The sequence below is a fragment of the Drosophila willistoni genome (genome assembly GCF_018902025.1).
Source record: "Drosophila willistoni isolate 14030-0811.24 chromosome 2R unlocalized genomic scaffold, UCI_dwil_1.1 Seg167, whole genome shotgun sequence".
In the NCBI taxonomy this organism is placed as follows: Eukaryota; Metazoa; Arthropoda; class Insecta; order Diptera; family Drosophilidae; genus Drosophila; species Drosophila willistoni.
Window position 1 is genome coordinate 12,987,625 of NW_025814050.1, and position 14,441 is coordinate 13,002,065.

General features: G+C 38.3%; 7 protein-coding genes across 9 annotated transcripts; 3 read left to right on the forward strand and 4 right to left on the reverse strand.

Annotated features, from left to right (window-relative positions):
• The first annotated feature begins 42 nt into the window (after positions 1-42).
• On the forward strand, positions 43-1,926 carry LOC6642478 (palmitoyltransferase ZDHHC23). 3 transcript variants are annotated; one of them, XM_047010627.1, is made up of 4 exons: positions 43-67; positions 276-399; positions 475-1,389; positions 1,449-1,926. In XM_047010627.1, exons 3-4 carry the CDS (start codon positions 518-520, stop codon positions 1,627-1,629), a joined length of 1,053 nt encoding a protein of 350 aa, XP_046866583.1. In that variant the 5' UTR covers positions 43-67; positions 276-399; positions 475-517; the 3' UTR covers positions 1,630-1,926. The 3 variants fall into 3 exon arrangements, with proteins under 3 accessions (XP_046866583.1, XP_002064902.1, XP_023031580.1); XM_002064866.4 differs by lacking the exon at positions 43-67 and having other exon boundaries at positions 100-399; XM_023175812.2 differs by lacking the exon at positions 43-67 and having other exon boundaries at positions 325-388.
• A 16-nt stretch (positions 1,927-1,942) lies between these two features.
• LOC6642517 (trichohyalin) lies at positions 1,943-5,493 on the reverse strand. The gene is made up of 4 exons (XM_015178358.3): positions 5,236-5,493; positions 3,766-5,177; positions 2,797-3,711; positions 1,943-2,132 (listed from the first exon to the last, which is right to left on the reverse strand). Exons 1-4 carry the CDS (start codon positions 5,455-5,457, stop codon positions 1,982-1,984), a joined length of 2,700 nt encoding a protein of 899 aa, XP_015033844.1. The 5' UTR covers positions 5,458-5,493; the 3' UTR covers positions 1,943-1,981.
• Positions 5,494-6,378: 885 nt separating this feature from the next.
• Positions 6,379-8,172, reverse strand: LOC6642518 (serine--tRNA ligase, cytoplasmic). Its single transcript, XM_002064868.4, has one exon. The coding sequence runs from the start codon at positions 8,081-8,083 to the stop codon at positions 6,575-6,577; it is 1,509 nt and encodes a 502-aa protein (XP_002064904.1). The 5' UTR covers positions 8,084-8,172; the 3' UTR covers positions 6,379-6,574.
• A 218-nt stretch (positions 8,173-8,390) lies between these two features.
• LOC6642519 lies at positions 8,391-9,790 on the forward strand. Its single transcript, XM_002064869.4, has one exon. It carries the CDS (start codon positions 8,493-8,495, stop codon positions 9,633-9,635), a length of 1,143 nt encoding a protein of 380 aa, XP_002064905.1. The 5' UTR covers positions 8,391-8,492; the 3' UTR covers positions 9,636-9,790.
• On the reverse strand, positions 9,646-10,801 carry LOC6642520 (protein cornichon homolog 4). Its single transcript, XM_002064870.3, has 3 exons — positions 10,620-10,801; positions 10,237-10,559; positions 9,646-10,169 (listed from the first exon to the last, which is right to left on the reverse strand). Exons 1-3 carry the CDS (start codon positions 10,695-10,697, stop codon positions 10,097-10,099), a joined length of 474 nt encoding a protein of 157 aa, XP_002064906.1. The 5' UTR covers positions 10,698-10,801; the 3' UTR covers positions 9,646-10,096.
• Positions 10,802-11,067: 266 nt separating this feature from the next.
• Positions 11,068-11,739, forward strand: LOC6642521. Its single transcript, XM_023175691.2, has 4 exons — positions 11,068-11,250; positions 11,316-11,450; positions 11,509-11,647; positions 11,721-11,739. Exons 1-4 carry the CDS (start codon positions 11,121-11,123, stop codon positions 11,737-11,739), a joined length of 423 nt encoding a protein of 140 aa, XP_023031459.2. The 5' UTR covers positions 11,068-11,120.
• Positions 11,740-11,782: 43 nt separating this feature from the next.
• Positions 11,783-14,150, reverse strand: LOC6642522. Its single transcript, XM_002064872.4, has 4 exons — positions 13,207-14,150; positions 12,953-13,137; positions 12,115-12,728; positions 11,783-12,052 (listed from the first exon to the last, which is right to left on the reverse strand). The coding sequence occupies exons 1-4, from the start codon at positions 14,035-14,037 to the stop codon at positions 11,871-11,873; spliced, it is 1,812 nt and encodes a 603-aa protein (XP_002064908.3). The 5' UTR covers positions 14,038-14,150; the 3' UTR covers positions 11,783-11,870.
• Between the last annotated feature and the right edge of the window lie 291 nt (positions 14,151-14,441).

A 14,441-nucleotide genomic window follows, 5' to 3' on the forward strand; every position in this document is an offset into this window, starting at 1 on the left:
TGCGGTCGGCAACTGCAAAACGAACTAGTTTTTGTTTTATTGTTTTTGTATTCTGTCTGGAGATTGTGTGAGTAAATGTCTAAAAGAAAACCAAGTACTTAAATAATTCTAAATTTTCTTTGAGATTAGTAAAATCCTATTTATAATTGGCCAGATCATGTATTAACCTTTCGTTTCGTGTGTTTATGCTGCTTGAACTCGGAACTACATTGGAATTGCCGGCATAATCGATATTAAATATATATTTTTCTTTGCTATGGATTACTTTGAAGCAGCGTCAAAGACGAAAGAGATCCAGGACCAGCTTTGTTGCTGTCAATATATTGGATCAGATAGAAAACCATACCATATTCTAGGATGTTGTTGTAATTGCCAGGACTTTGATTTGGTATGCACGCGGTAGGGCGTCAATTAATTCACCTAATCGACTGAATGTGAATACTTAAAATTGGAAATTACGATTTTTATTTATAGATTGGTAACTTGTCAAAAGATTGAACGGAAGAATCTGAACGGCATGCTGATTGCTTTCCAGGATCGTCTACGTTTGCCATGGGTGGGCGGGGCGAAGCGTATTTCACCCGCTGCTCTGGCACCGGGATTGATGATACCCCTAATGATGGGTTTGGCAGCTCTGAATGGCAAAACGGCATTGATTCTTATGCTCACCGTCATGGGATTCACTGTATGGGGCTTACAGCTGGCGGAACGAACAGCCACTCGTACGAATTTCTTTCTCAGTTGGATTGTCTTCTCGGTGTTCTACATGATATTGGTATTCGAGTGTGAGGTACCACTTTTAGAACTGTTGCCCGAGGAGAACTACGCCCTCATCATATTATCAGCAGCGGCAATTTATTGTTTATATCGCACAAAGAAATTATCTGCGCTCAATTTGGTCACAGCACAATATGGAACAACGCCAAAGGATGAGTTGCCTGGCATAGCGGAAGCTTCTAGTGGCGAGGAGCAAGCCGAGGCCCAGACAACTTTGCAAATGGAAAGTCTTTTGAATGATGTTGACGAAGACGACGACGACAATGTTGTAGTCATGGATCTTGATGGGCCGCCAGAGCGATCTGGTTTGTTGCATGGCCAACCGAACATTTGTGAGATTTGTCGCAAGGTTACACCAAGGCGTGCCTATCATTGCCCCATCTGTGGCTCCTGTGTCAAACGGCGTTCGCATCATAGTTTTTGGCTCAATTGCTGCATTGGTGAGCGAAATTATCGCTGGTATATATGGGGACTGCTCTTCTCCGAGCTTGCCCTGCTCTTGGGCTCTAATCTAACATTGACATCCATATGTCATCCCTTTTTGGTATTCCGTATGCTGGGAGTTCCTATCCTTTTGCCAGACGATTGCAGTGAAGTTTTTGAAGACTTTGAGTGAGTTACAAAATTCATTTTGTTTGGAAATCTAATCTCATTTAGTTGTCTCTTTGCAGATTGGGCATATCTTTTGTGGTAGCAGCCTACGCCATGCTTATATCCTGCTATGTAGCTTTTCTCCTATTCCGTCAAATTTATGTGACCTGGCTGGGATCCACATTGCATGAGTATAAACGTGCACCGCCCACCAGCAGGAATCGCATTTGGAGCAATTGGCGAGCCATTATTTCAAAATAAGTGACAAGGGCAAGCACAAACTATATAATAACAGCAAAATGCTTAATCTAGTACTAGTAGTTTTTATTAAATATAAGCTTAAAGTTTATTATAATGCTAGCTATTTCAATATATATGTATGTATGTGTAACTTAAACTGTAGTGTATTATGTTGTGTTTAAGGCTTCTGTCTTAGTTTACAAAAATGCAATTTTCAAAACTCAAATTTACTCACAACTCTTCAAATATAGTATTCTAAGTAATCAACTGAATTTGTTTGAATATGAAATACAAAGAACAAATTAAACAAAACCAAAATTAACTTTAAAACAATAACTTAAAAAGCATAAATGATAAAAGTTGTGAATTAAAACTACCAGAGACTATCTTCCCGAGGCTTGTAATCGGGTAAAAGTTCCCAAATTTTCATACGCCAACGTTGACGTCGTTCTTCGGTTTCCTTTTCAATTTTTAAGATTTGCGGCAAACGTCGCCAACAATCCAGAACTTTCCATTTCAAATGCCTGCAAAGATATAGTAATAATATGATATTTGTAATCACATTTTGCAAAAATTTAAAGTCACTTTGAACGTTGTTTTAAAAACCTACTTTAAAAGCTTCTAAATATGTTTTCTATTTCAATCTTTCAATTGAGCCACCTCGAGGCTGAATTGGTTTAAGTCTATGTAATTATTTTTAGAATTGTATGTCAAAAAATGCCTTATATATCTAATTTTTGAACCTAAAACTTGTACATTTAAATTAAGCTTTTCGCCCAATTAATCTTGTTTCCAAATGTTTTTTTGTTAATAACACAGGCCGACATGATTTTTGGTGACGTTAAACTAACCACAGGACCGTGATCAGCACCCCCAAATTACTATAAGACCCCTTTTGAACTTTTTCATGACCTCAAAAATGTCGGCCTGTGTAATCAATTTTTCTTAAGCTTTGACATTTAAACATCCGGATAATTCTTCTGTGAGTAGAAATCTAAAGTAGGTCTCAGTCATGACTCAGTCAAATTCAAATTTCTTTTGGAATGCGAGATAATATACAATCTAAACAACAAGAAATTTGCTATCAACTCTAACGAAAAAATCAAAGGCAAAATCCTTTTTTTGAAAATAGTTTTCCAACCTTCTTAAACTTCTACCAACTTTTAAGCTATAGATACTCGCACTTACCATTCATGATGTGATATGGCCTGCTTTGTTTTGGTATCTTCCAATAATCTATTGTGAGTTGTATATTTCTGCCAACGATCAAACCAATGTTCCATGGCATGAAGAGCATGCCAATCGATGGCCACTAACATTTTGCTTCTCTCATCCTGCACATAGGTGATCCATGCGTATAGGACACGCCTTTTGAGGGCACGATTATGGCATTGGTCGGCGCGAACAATTTTCTGGCGTTGCCTGAAGGCGGCATAGCCACGCCAGGCAAGAAAGGCATTCTTCTTGTATAAACGTCGTCGGAACTCTTCACATTTCACTAGATTTTCGCGCTTTCGTTGTAAGAGACGCTTGAATCCCTCCATGCCAATGCGACTGAGGATCAGGCGACGACCGAATTCTACAGCCTTCTTTTGGTTTTCCAAGAAACGTTGACGTTCACGTTCTTTGAGGATCTTAGCCATTTTCTCTTGGCGCCGTTTTTCTTTAAGGACCTCTATACGCAGACGTTTAGCCTCTTCATCCTCCTGCCGTTTGGCTTCCTCAAGGGCCATTTTGGCTGCTTCCCGTTCCGCCTCAGCCTGAGCTCGCCGCTGGCGTGCCTGTTCATGACGCACACTTCGCTCCATGGCTCGCTCTTGCATGTGCTGCAGGAAACGTGGCTGGAGCAAGGCTTTTCCCTGCAATCTGGCCACTTCCTCATCTTCGGCATCTCGCAAACTGCCAATAAGTTGAAGACACTTGGCTTTGGCCTTTGCCTTGGGATCACCGCAACGGATGACGGTTTTTAGCTCCTGTTTAAGATCTTCACGTGCCTCCTTGGCCTCATCGCTGAGCTTACTGAGCTTCAGTTGCATAATCAAACGTTCCTGACGTTCCAATTTTATGCGCTGCAAATCTATAATATCCTGTTGGACTTTTAGCCTGAAAATCAGAGTATTATTTGGATGAAATTTTGTGGAGAATTTTATTACTTACTTATTTTTGAACTGCTTAGCCAATTTGATGGACTCTTCTCGCTGTTCCAATGACTTTTGTGTCCCCTTTTCCACATCACTTGCAGTGATCTTCGTTTGCTTTATGGTCCTTTGTCGTTGTTTCTCCTGCCTAACTTTGTCCAGGAAGGCATTAATTTTCTGCACACGATTGGCGGCTGTCGTACCATATCGACATCCTTGCTGATCACGCTCAATCTTCTCTAGCGTTGTATAGTGTATCCATCTAAGGAAATATTTCCGCAACAAAACCAATTCAGTATTGGCTCTGGCCTGAAAAAGTTGATCAATAATGCGATGCTTCTCATGGGCGGGCTCCAGCATATCCTCTGCTTCATCATCATCATCATCACTGAAAGTTGGAGCTAATTCTGGTTCTTTTGGCCTTACCACCACTTTGGGTACATCTATGCGGCGTATAAGCAATGGTTCCAGATCGTTTTCTACATGGGATTTCTCCTCCAGTTTGTTTATGGCTATGGGTATGTTGGACGTGGGTGTTTTCTTTGCTGGCAACTGAAACTGGACATGTTTAGGGCAACTGCCACTGACTATATCCTTGTCCTTGTCCACTTGTTCTTTTTGCTCTTCAGCCGCCTCCATTTGGAGTTCGTACAAAGCCTCCTCGGCTAGATCCGATATAACCGAATCTATGCCATCGCTGGTATTGGAGCATGTGGAGGACTCTCTCTGCAATTGAGGTGTAGATGAGTCCCTTTGCAGTTGCTGTTGCTCCTGCAACTCCTCCTCGTGGCGTATGGTGCGCATGTGAAGCATTTGACGCTCGGCAGCAGCTCGCATAGGTCTAAAGAACTCCTCGGTGGGGGTCAATGGGCTTGGTGTGCGACATAGCTCCAGTTTCGCCTTATTCTCATCCACTTGCAACTGCTTGGTAAACTTACGATACTCCAACAAATCCAAATCCAAAGCTAACGATTTAATTTCCTCATCCCTGAATTCATCAGCAATTTCCTTTACTTGAGCCACATGCTCCTCCTCATGAATGATCCAACCATGTTCCATATCTGCCTCCTGTTCAGCCTGTTCCAAATGCCTCAGCAGACTCGTTGTAGCCACCTGCTTGGATGTGGAACATATTTTGGACACTTGACCCAAAGCCACAACTGGAGTGCTATAGAAATCATCAATGTGCTGAGCCGCTGAAGCTAAACTCTGGACTAGAGGAGCATTATTCAAATTGAAATCTGGTTTAGTTGGACGCACTCGTATCCCTTTTTTATCCTTGGGATGCTGTCGTGCCAATTGTTGGCGAAATTTTTCCAATTGATTGTCAATATAACGCTTCTCCACCTCCAAATTATGAGCCTTTGTCGTTTCCAGACTATTGCCATGTGCCATTGTGGCCAATGGCAACTTATGGGGTATTTGCTGAAACTATATACAAAAATTCTCTAGAAGATTGCTTCACCGTCACCACTAAACAAAATCTCACCATCCTATGCCGCATATCCATTATAACACTAGGATTTAGATGCTTGGGCCTATCACCTTCAATAAGGCGACGTTCCTCATGTTTTCCCACACAGTCCAATTCAATAAAACGACGCACTGCATCCGTTTTAAGAGCCAAAGGATTGACATTCAAATAACGTTTCCTTATGCGATCCCATCGTGTATCCTTATTGCATTTCTCACGACGTTTCTGATTCGACATTATTGAAATTTATTTTAAATTGTTTTTACAATTTTTTCTTTCACTTTATTATAATGACAATTTCATAAAAATTCGTTAGAAGAGTAGAAGGGATGATGAAAAGTAAATAAATTTTTGAATATGTTGCCAGGGCAACCAGGTTGCCGGCTACTAAAATATTAAAAGAAACTCCGTCACGAAGGAGTGACTGATTAGAGGCATTGAAATAAGGGTATATCAAAAATACTATAACTATCAATAAATAGTAATACGAAAAGTAAATAAATTGTTAAACTATCTTAATTTCTCTCAAATAAAAGGAGAACGATCCTTTGAAGGGTATTTTGACTTGGTTTCTCACGCTGATCAGAAATATATACATTATAGAACCGTAATATTCGAAAGTTGTAAAGATCTATGTTCGATTTGCTTACAAAATGGAGTAAAATATTTTTAAAGGGTATACTAAATAATTTTCTGAGAGAAAGTTCTAAAACTTTCTATGTGGGTTTTGTGTAGAAGAGGAACTATAGTGAATAAAGCGATTTCCGACTGCAATTTAGTAATTTAAAATTACCTTTTAATCCAATATTTCTTTCTAGAAATTTCAGGGAGTTTTAGCCAAATCGGATACAAATTTCAATATAAGAAAGATAAAGAAATTTTAGAGACCAATAAGGATCACTGGATTTCGATTACATTTTTCAGTTTTATTCTCTTATATCCAAGCCAGACTAAGAATAAGCAACTGAACTTTAAGAACCTTAACTACGAGTTGAGTTGGTGGTAAGACTCAGATTGAACTGGGAGATGCAAAAACGCTTCCGATCACAATCTCATAAACTACCTCAGTCATCCGTGCTTAGACCTCATTCTTGTCATTTAATAATCTTGATTTAGATTTCTAAAATACCAAACAATTTAATAAATAAATAAAACGTATTTCCTTTAGTTATTGTTCTTGTTTGTTGAAGCGCAGCTTGTTTTAATTAAATTTTAAAAAAAGGTTATTTGTTTTTATATAAATGCCATAGAAATATTTGTTTTTTTGTTTTGTTTTTGAGTCATTTTGATAAGTTAACAATATTAAGAGAACATCGCAAGCTTAATTAAGCATTCATTCTAGACTATTAGGAATTTAAGCAGCTGCTGGATCCTTTTTGCCTTTGTCCTTTTTGCCCTTTTGTTTTTCAGCTGCTGCCGCCAGCTCTAGATCAATGGGAGCTGGCTTAACGAATGGAATCTCATCTTGATACTTGGCCGGCATGAATTTCTTTAGTGGTTCCGGGACTTTGATGCCCGTTTCCGTTTGATGTGTCTCGAGGATGGCACAAATCACACGAGTGGCTGCACATAAAGTGGCATTCAACATGTGGACATAGTCGACGGATGCATTCATCTTTTTGGTTTGGCCATAACGCACAAGGAGACGACGTGCCTGGTAGTCTAGACAATTGGAGCAGGAGACGAGTTCACGATAGGCACCGCTGCCGCCGAACCAGGCTTCCAGATCGAGTTTCTTGGATGCAGCATGATTGAGGGCACCGGAGACAATGTTAACCACACGATATGGAATGCCTAGAGATTGACAGAACTGCTCGGCATTGCCAATCATCTCATCCATCATTTCCCAGGATTTATTGTCATGCGGTGATGTCAATACAAACTGTTCCACTTTCTCGAACTGATGGACACGGAAAATGCCGCGTGTATCGCGTCCATGGGAGCCAACCTCTTGCCGGAAGCATGTGGACAAACCAGCATATTTGATGGGTAGCGAAGCCTCTGGCAGCCATTCATCCCGATGATAGGCGGCAATCGGTTGCTCTGAGGTGGCAATCAAATATTTTTCATCCGTGCCAGCCTCCTCGGCTTTTTCACTGCCCTTGCCCACCACTTTGTAGAGTTCCTCATCGAATTGCGAGAGTTGGGCCACCTCTTGCATCACTTCTTTGCGCATAAAGAATGGCGTGTACAGGGGCACATAATCCTTGGCATAGAGCAAATGCAGGGAATGCTGTATTAGCGCCTGTTCAAGAAATACTGCTGGTCCTGTCAAGAAATAACCACGTCCACCAGATACCACTGCTCCCTTCTCACTGTTCATGCCGTCGATCATAACAATCAGATCGACATGAGAGTATTTGCTTCGTTTCTCGCAATCTCCGTAGGTGCGTTCCACTTTATTTTCATCTTCATCATTCGAAACGGGCACCGATTCATGCAGATGATTGCCCACCTCCCGTAGGGCTGTATTTCTGGTCTGCTCTGCCACTTCCAAGGATTTTTGATTATCCACCATCGCATTATCGATGACGATACGCAGCTGTTTAATCTGACTCACGGTCAGGGGCTGCAATGTTTCGGCAACAATTTCCGTAAGATTTTCGCATAGAGCAGCTGGCAATTCCTCGCTCATGGCACCCACTGGTTCCTTTTTCTTCATCTTTTCCCCAATAACCTTGCTGCAGACATTTTTCACCTTATTCAGATTGTCGGCCCGATGGCGACATTGTCGCCATTCCGTATCTTTTGAGATGACCGTCTCCACGAGAGCGACATCTTTGAAGCGTTTCTTTTGGTTATCACGCACAGCGTCGGGATTGAATCCCTTGTCGCTGCGAAATAGATCCAAATCCAATACCATTTTCAGCTAGTTATTTGGGTCCTTTAACTTAGTCGGCGTTTTACACAACGTGGCGAAGGTTTTGCGTCAGTCGAGTGTTTTCTAGTGTTGACAAGGTACTGAAAATTTCAGTGATGGCATTTTTTTTAACCAAAACAAAATTTATTAAAAAGCCAAATTTCTAATGGCAAACGGAAAATATTATGCCACTTTATTTTTCACTTGAAGAATGTTAGTTGTTGCTGGGTTTTAATTGAGTTTAAGTGATTTTAATTTAGCCAGCAATCTAGCTTTTTTAAGTAAATCATTTAATAGTGGTGGCAACTCTATTAACCCCACAGCTGTTTAAAAATATTTCCAATTGGCATTAAATTTCAAACACTTGCAAAAATTACCAAATAAACACCGGTTTTCTGTTATTACGCCTGTCATGGGCTTTATAGAGCAAGAAATCGCCGATTTTCGGGACAAGTGCGAACAACAAATACCGCACACAAAAATTATTGCCTGTTCTCCCTCCCTAATAAGAGTCGATATCTATCCAGAGAGGCAAAATCGTTCCATGACCGTTTGCCTACGTTTTCCGGAAAACTATCCGAAAACTTCTACAATTCTGGTAGAGCTGAAGAGCCGTGTGTACTCGGATAAATTATTGACAGAGCTAACACGACTAATTGATGAATATTTAAAGGAGCATATGGGCAAGCAACAATCCTTTTTAGTTCTTGCCTTCACCCAACAATATCTAACAGACAATCCTTTGTGTGTGGTTCTGGATGAGATAAAACAGTTACGCATGGATATTAAGGCACAAGAAACTCTATCGCAACAGCAGGCTGAGAGTAGTCAACTAAAACTAAGGCAAAAGAATAGCAGTGTCGAACTAACGGCACGAGGTGGCGCCTATATATACCGGATCATAGCCACAGTGCCCGATGATTATCCCACGCAAAGTGTGGAATTAAAATGCCAAGACTCTAATTTACCGGCCATACTGGTGCGCTATTTAAACGGACAATCCCGGGAGATAGCACGCAAATGTGTAGAGCCACCGCTGCGTCTCACCAAAGATGAGTTGGCCAATTTTCGTCCCATACGATCATTGCATCGCTCATTGAAATTTTGCCTAGAGGCCACTCATGATTTTCATTTAGAACTTTGCCCCATTTGTGATAATCCTGTTTTACCCAAAGATCCCAAAGATATGGTTACGGATGAGAATTCCGAGGCGTATATAGAGCGTGTGTATTGCGGTCATTTGTTTCATCAGGCCTGTCTGAAGCTATATCTATCGGAGCCACCATTTCCCAAAGGTGGCAAACAGTGTCCGGCCAAGCGACGACATCCACGCTCCGATGCTCAGTCGTATATGGGCAATAAGAAGGTAACAACAACAACAGCAGCAGGAGCAGCAGGCACATCTCACAAATCCTCATTGGATAATCAAAATGTTTGTGGCATTAAATTGGCCCACGATCGTTGGGTAATCAGTGTCAAGACAGCCGAAGCCCGCTGGGCCCAGAAACAGGCTCGTCAACGTGAACTGGAAGAAGTCATCGACTTTTTACAATAGACAAAAAAAATTTAATTGTCATATAAATACATATATTTTTATACTTTTGTGATGTCTATGCGAATAAGTAAGAAATAAATCAATTGTTTAAATGCCTATAAAAAAAAAAATATATATATATATGAAATAAATAAATTATGAATTTAAAAAACTAATGTTTTGTCTCGAGAAATTGTTAAATGAATTACAATGATGATTACCTATAACTATGAGTATAAATTTCTATAGGACTAGGTTAGACTTTTCAATTTGTTCAAAATATTCCATAAATTAAACTGAGAAGATTCTTCTTTGTGTAGTGCAAGAGAATTGAGCCTTAAGAATCTCATAATTTGTGAAATTCATTAGTTTGAGATTCTTAATTTGGTCTTGGGGTAGTTGACTTAACTAATTAAATCTATGTATGTATATATTAATCTGGCATTCTCACTCTCAATGGAAGCCAAGGTTTATGCCAACCTTCAAAAATCAGTGACTATTTCATCATCCTCATACCGTTTGATGGGATCCCCCTTAATCAGCGAAGAAATGAGACTGAAACAAACAAAGTATTTCTTTTAAAGCAAGCAAAAGCAAACAATGGAAAATTTCATCAACTTACCAATACAAACCTACAAAGAACATAATGAAATAGTAACCCAAATAAATCATACAATTTCGCAAATGAACTTTCAATAGACCACGGCTATGTATATCCACGGGATCATAGACACCAAGACTATCTCTACGCTGACGATGTAGCTCATAGTAGAGCCATAGAACCATGGGCAAATTGAGCAGGAACATTATCCAATGGCCCCCTAAAAGTAGAAGGACACATAGCAAAGCATGTGAACCAAATTTGGGTATGACCCAGAAATTCAAGCGACGACAGCATTCCTGAGCATTTAAATAGTCACACTCTAGATCGGCGAGTGTTAAAACCTAAGAAAAAAAGAAATCAAATTAATTAAATGTTTCATGTAGCTACCAAATAGAACTTACATAGTAAATTAATAATAGCAAAATGGCTCCATATACCAGCAATGTGATACAGAAGGTGGCAGTTTCGGGTAAAAACATTATTGCACTTTAGCTTAATTCAAAATGGTTACTAATACTTAAAAATTTGACTGTTATTTACAACATTTTGCAAATTGTTTTTAATTGAATATAAAGTGTTGCCACCTTTTATAATATAGTGATGCTTCGTTAAGCTATTCCTAAAATGGTTTTGATTAGCTACTTTAAAATCCCACTGAATTGAAAAACAAACTCATCTTTACTTGGGCCGATTACATTAAAATAGTAACAAATATACATAATTTTTATCCAATTTACCATAAAAATTATGTATAACATTTAATTATATACTTGAGTTTCTTTTTAGCTAACTATTTAAACAAAGCTAAATGCAACCCGTTACAAGTAACGATTACTTGCAGAATTTGCACATCGCTAGTCCCAGCATTGTTTATATTTGTTATTTTTTAATTTCTGAAAAAAATGGGTGGCAAAAGTTATTATTGCGATTATTGTTGTTGTTTTATGAAAAATGATATTAATGTGCGTAAATTGCACAACGCTGGCATGCTGCATACAGCAGCCAAGGTGACCTACATGCAAAGATTCGAAAGTAAGGGACTTCCCACAAATAAAATACATATGTACATATATTGTAAACATTTCTTCATCTTTCAGATCCCGCACAAATTTTAAAAAAGGAACGCCTTAAAAAGCCCTGTAGACGATTTTTCAGTGGCTATTGCCAATTTCAGTTATTCTGTAATTATGGACATTATAGTCCTGAAGACATAAAGCGACTGGAAAAAATAGGCAAGTTAGAAAATGATTATAAAAACAATTTCCAATCTTATTGTTTATAATGTTGTAGTGAGTCAGCAAAAAAAAGGTCGTCGTAGAAAGAAAGGAAATAAACCATCTAAAAAAGTACAAAATAAGAAATTACCTCCCTCAATGCAGTCCATCGATATAAACAAAATGAAACAATTCAATCAAAATTTAGATTGGGATTAAATCAATAAAAAAAAAATTACTTGTATATTTTACAAATTAAATATTATCATTATTTGTATACATATGTAGATTGGGGTTAAATCAATAATCAAAAAAAATTTATTTACAAATTAAATATTATTATAATTAAAAATTTCAATATTATTTTGGGTATTCCCACCAAATATTTAATCGTTTAACAAAACAAAACTCTTGCGATCTAACAAATGGAGGAATACCCTAACTACTTGTTGGAGGAGCATTATTTAAAATATTTGTAACTTTATCCATAATGCGCCCCACTTTCAGACTGATACGCAAACTTCGTGTGTATTCGTAGTGAAATGATTTTGGTGAATTCCCGCTTAAGTTCTCCTCTTCGGGATCGGCCAAATGTGCGAGCAGGAAATAGCAAAGATGTTCTATAAATAAAATACATTTATTTAAAGCGTTATTATGCTAATATATATATTCAAAAACCTACCCCATTCCCCTTCGATGGCATAGAAAAGTGGAGGATTACCCGCTCGGGATTCGCTGGCATTGATTACCTCTCTTTTTAAGCGACTATGTTTTAGTTTATCCTGATATAATTCCAAGCGATCGCAGGCATTTTCATAGTATTTTGAAAACTTTTTCAACTCATTCTGACTTTCAGTTATTTCCTCAATTGGTCTGTCATACACAACATTCGATTCTCTGCGGTCAATGGTATCCAAGATGACTTCTGCTATTTTATATTGATTATGCCGTACAGCTATATGAAGTGCCGTATAGCCATCATCATTTATTTGCAGCAATAGATTCAAATCAATTTTCTGCATAAGCGCTTTCAGTGATTTTAATTGAATATTATTGATAACGGCCAAATGGAGAGCTGTATTTGAATTCTCATAAATGTGATTGGGTAAAATTCCAGAATTTAAGATAATGTCCATTATTTTTGGATCACTATCACTTTGTATGGCCAATTGGAGGCAATCTTCATCGTCGTCAGTAAGTAATTGATTTAAATCTGTCTTCCTCAATTTTAACCAGACATATGCCTGACGTCTCACTACCTGAATATCATTCACTATAATGGCATCGTGTATGGGTCTGGAAAAAACAAAAACCAATTAGCAAAATAACCTTGTTTATGTTTACCAAAGAGTTTTATCTTTAAAATGCTTATCGCAGATTTAATTTTTTACGCTCTACAGTAAAAATAAGATTTCAAAATCGGGTAAACCCGGATATTGAAACTTTTCCTTTTTGTCGAAACAAAGAAAATGAATATGATTGTGGGGAAAAACAGAAAATGTGAAAATTGTTTAACTTACAACAAGCCTTCGTGGGATTTAGTTGCAGCTTTTAAATATTCCTCCCCCATAGTTCGTAATATGCTTTCAATTGTATCTGTTTCAATATATTTATCTACATCATCTGATAAATTATTTAAATTAATATTCTCAAAGGACCAATCTGGAGTAGACGAGCAGCTGCTGGTCACAGGTTTTCTTAAAGTCTGAAAAAATAATTAAAAATGTAAATATCATTGCTTGTTGGAAAATATTCCAGAAATATTAATAATTACAGGTGATGGTGCGGTATCCAATTTCTTTCTTTTTGTCACAATGGGCGTCAATTGCTTATCCTCACGCTCCTGTAGCGCCATTTCAGCAGAGGATCTTTTGACTACTTTTGGAACGCATGTATTGCGTTTCCTTCCACGTTTTTTTGGAATTTTTCCAGTTGCCGTTGTGGCAGTTGCCTTGTTAGGAGACGTCGGTGCTTGTGCCATGCCACTGTCACTCGATATCGATGATTTTCTCAAGGTTGCTTCACTTTTAAGTACAATATTGGTAACTGGTAACTCAGTTTTATTGGATACTGGTGGTATATTGCTGGTAATAGGTTCTGTTTTGGGAAATTCTGTGAAATCTGTTTGTGTTGACACATTTACTTTCACTGGAGCTGTTGTTGTTATTGTTGTTGATGACGACGTCGAGCCACAGGAACACATTTTATTTTGATTAGAGATAACGTTTGTCTTATCATCACTCGCATTACTCGCACTTTTAGACACTCCCACACTGTTGATCGCGTCAATTACTCGCTGATGTAGTTGCTTGTCAGGTATTTGCATTAAACTTTTAAAAATGTCCTCGAACACAGCCTGATAGCACTTACGTTGCGTATACGTATTTGTCACTACCGATGTACTATTGCTCTTTGATATCACTCGAACAACTGGCACGGTCAGAACCTTTGGTGACATTATTACGCTCGTGTTTCTTGTATCACCTCCACCACCACCACCACTACCAAAGCTGGCATTAGTACTGCCATTCACAACAACACTCCCCCTAATAGACGTTGGTAAACGTTCTATTTGCTGGGTTTTAGTTAATAAGACTTTTTTCATGGTTGTCCCGCACTTTTATAGTGATCCCAAAATTCAAGGGGAAGTTCTCTTTTCAATTTGTCTACACATTGGCAAAAAATGGTTATTCCCCAACACGCTGATGTATAGTGAGCAAACGTCAGAGGTGTGTGCCTAATCTATCGTTATCAACAGCGCTGCCAGATGTCAAATTGACTCTTTCGATAGTCTGACGACAAAAACCGCTAAAAATCTATCTTAAAAGTGTAAGAGCTTAGATTAATTAAAATATTACCAATAAAATTAAAAACAAAAAATTCACATATTTTTATAAAGTCAAGATTTGATCAACTATCTTCATAATCAGAAATTGTAAAAATCTTCTTAATCGTACAATAGGGGTATACATGTGGTATTAGCGACAGCTAAATTCAATTTAATGCTGC

Coding starts and splice junctions, on each gene's coding strand:
- LOC6642518 (XM_002064868.4), bottom strand. CDS start 8,083: ATGGTATTGGATTTGGATCTATTTCGCAGCGACAAGGGATTCAATCCC.
- LOC6642522 (XM_002064872.4), bottom strand. CDS start 14,037: ATGAAAAAAGTCTTATTAACTAAAACCCAGCAAATAGAACGTTTACCA. Junction 12,729..12,952: donor AAATCCCACGAAGGCTTGTT/GTAAGTTAAACA, acceptor TGTTTTTTCCAG/ACCCATACACGATGCCATTA. Junction 12,053..12,114: donor TGCCATCGAAGGGGAATGGG/GTAGGTTTTTGA, acceptor TTTTATTTATAG/AACATCTTTGCTATTTCCTG.
- LOC6642521 (XM_023175691.2), top strand. CDS start 11,121: ATGGGTGGCAAAAGTTATTATTGCGATTATTGTTGTTGTTTTATGAAA. Junction 11,251..11,315: donor CTACATGCAAAGATTCGAAA/GTAAGGGACTTC, acceptor TTCATCTTTCAG/ATCCCGCACAAATTTTAAAA. Junction 11,451..11,508: donor AAAGCGACTGGAAAAAATAG/GCAAGTTAGAAA, acceptor ATAATGTTGTAG/TGAGTCAGCAAAAAAAAGGT.
- LOC6642517 (XM_015178358.3), bottom strand. CDS start 5,457: ATGTCGAATCAGAAACGTCGTGAGAAATGCAATAAGGATACACGATGG. Junction 5,178..5,235: donor TGGATATGCGGCATAGGATG/GTGAGATTTTGT, acceptor TTTTGTATATAG/TTTCAGCAAATACCCCATAA. Junction 3,712..3,765: donor GCTAAGCAGTTCAAAAATAA/GTAAGTAATAAA, acceptor TCTGATTTTCAG/GCTAAAAGTCCAACAGGATA.
- LOC6642478 (XM_002064866.4), top strand. CDS start 257: ATGGATTACTTTGAAGCAGCGTCAAAGACGAAAGAGATCCAGGACCAG. Junction 400..474: donor TTTGATTTGGTATGCACGCG/GTAGGGCGTCAA, acceptor TTTTATTTATAG/ATTGGTAACTTGTCAAAAGA. Junction 1,390..1,448: donor GAAGTTTTTGAAGACTTTGA/GTGAGTTACAAA, acceptor GTCTCTTTGCAG/ATTGGGCATATCTTTTGTGG.
- LOC6642519 (XM_002064869.4), top strand. CDS start 8,493: ATGGGCTTTATAGAGCAAGAAATCGCCGATTTTCGGGACAAGTGCGAA.
- LOC6642520 (XM_002064870.3), bottom strand. CDS start 10,697: ATGTTTTTACCCGAAACTGCCACCTTCTGTATCACATTGCTGGTATAT. Junction 10,560..10,619: donor TGCTATTATTAATTTACTAT/GTAAGTTCTATT, acceptor TTTTTTTCTTAG/GTTTTAACACTCGCCGATCT. Junction 10,170..10,236: donor TTCTTTGTAGGTTTGTATTG/GTAAGTTGATGA, acceptor TGTTTGTTTCAG/TCTCATTTCTTCGCTGATTA.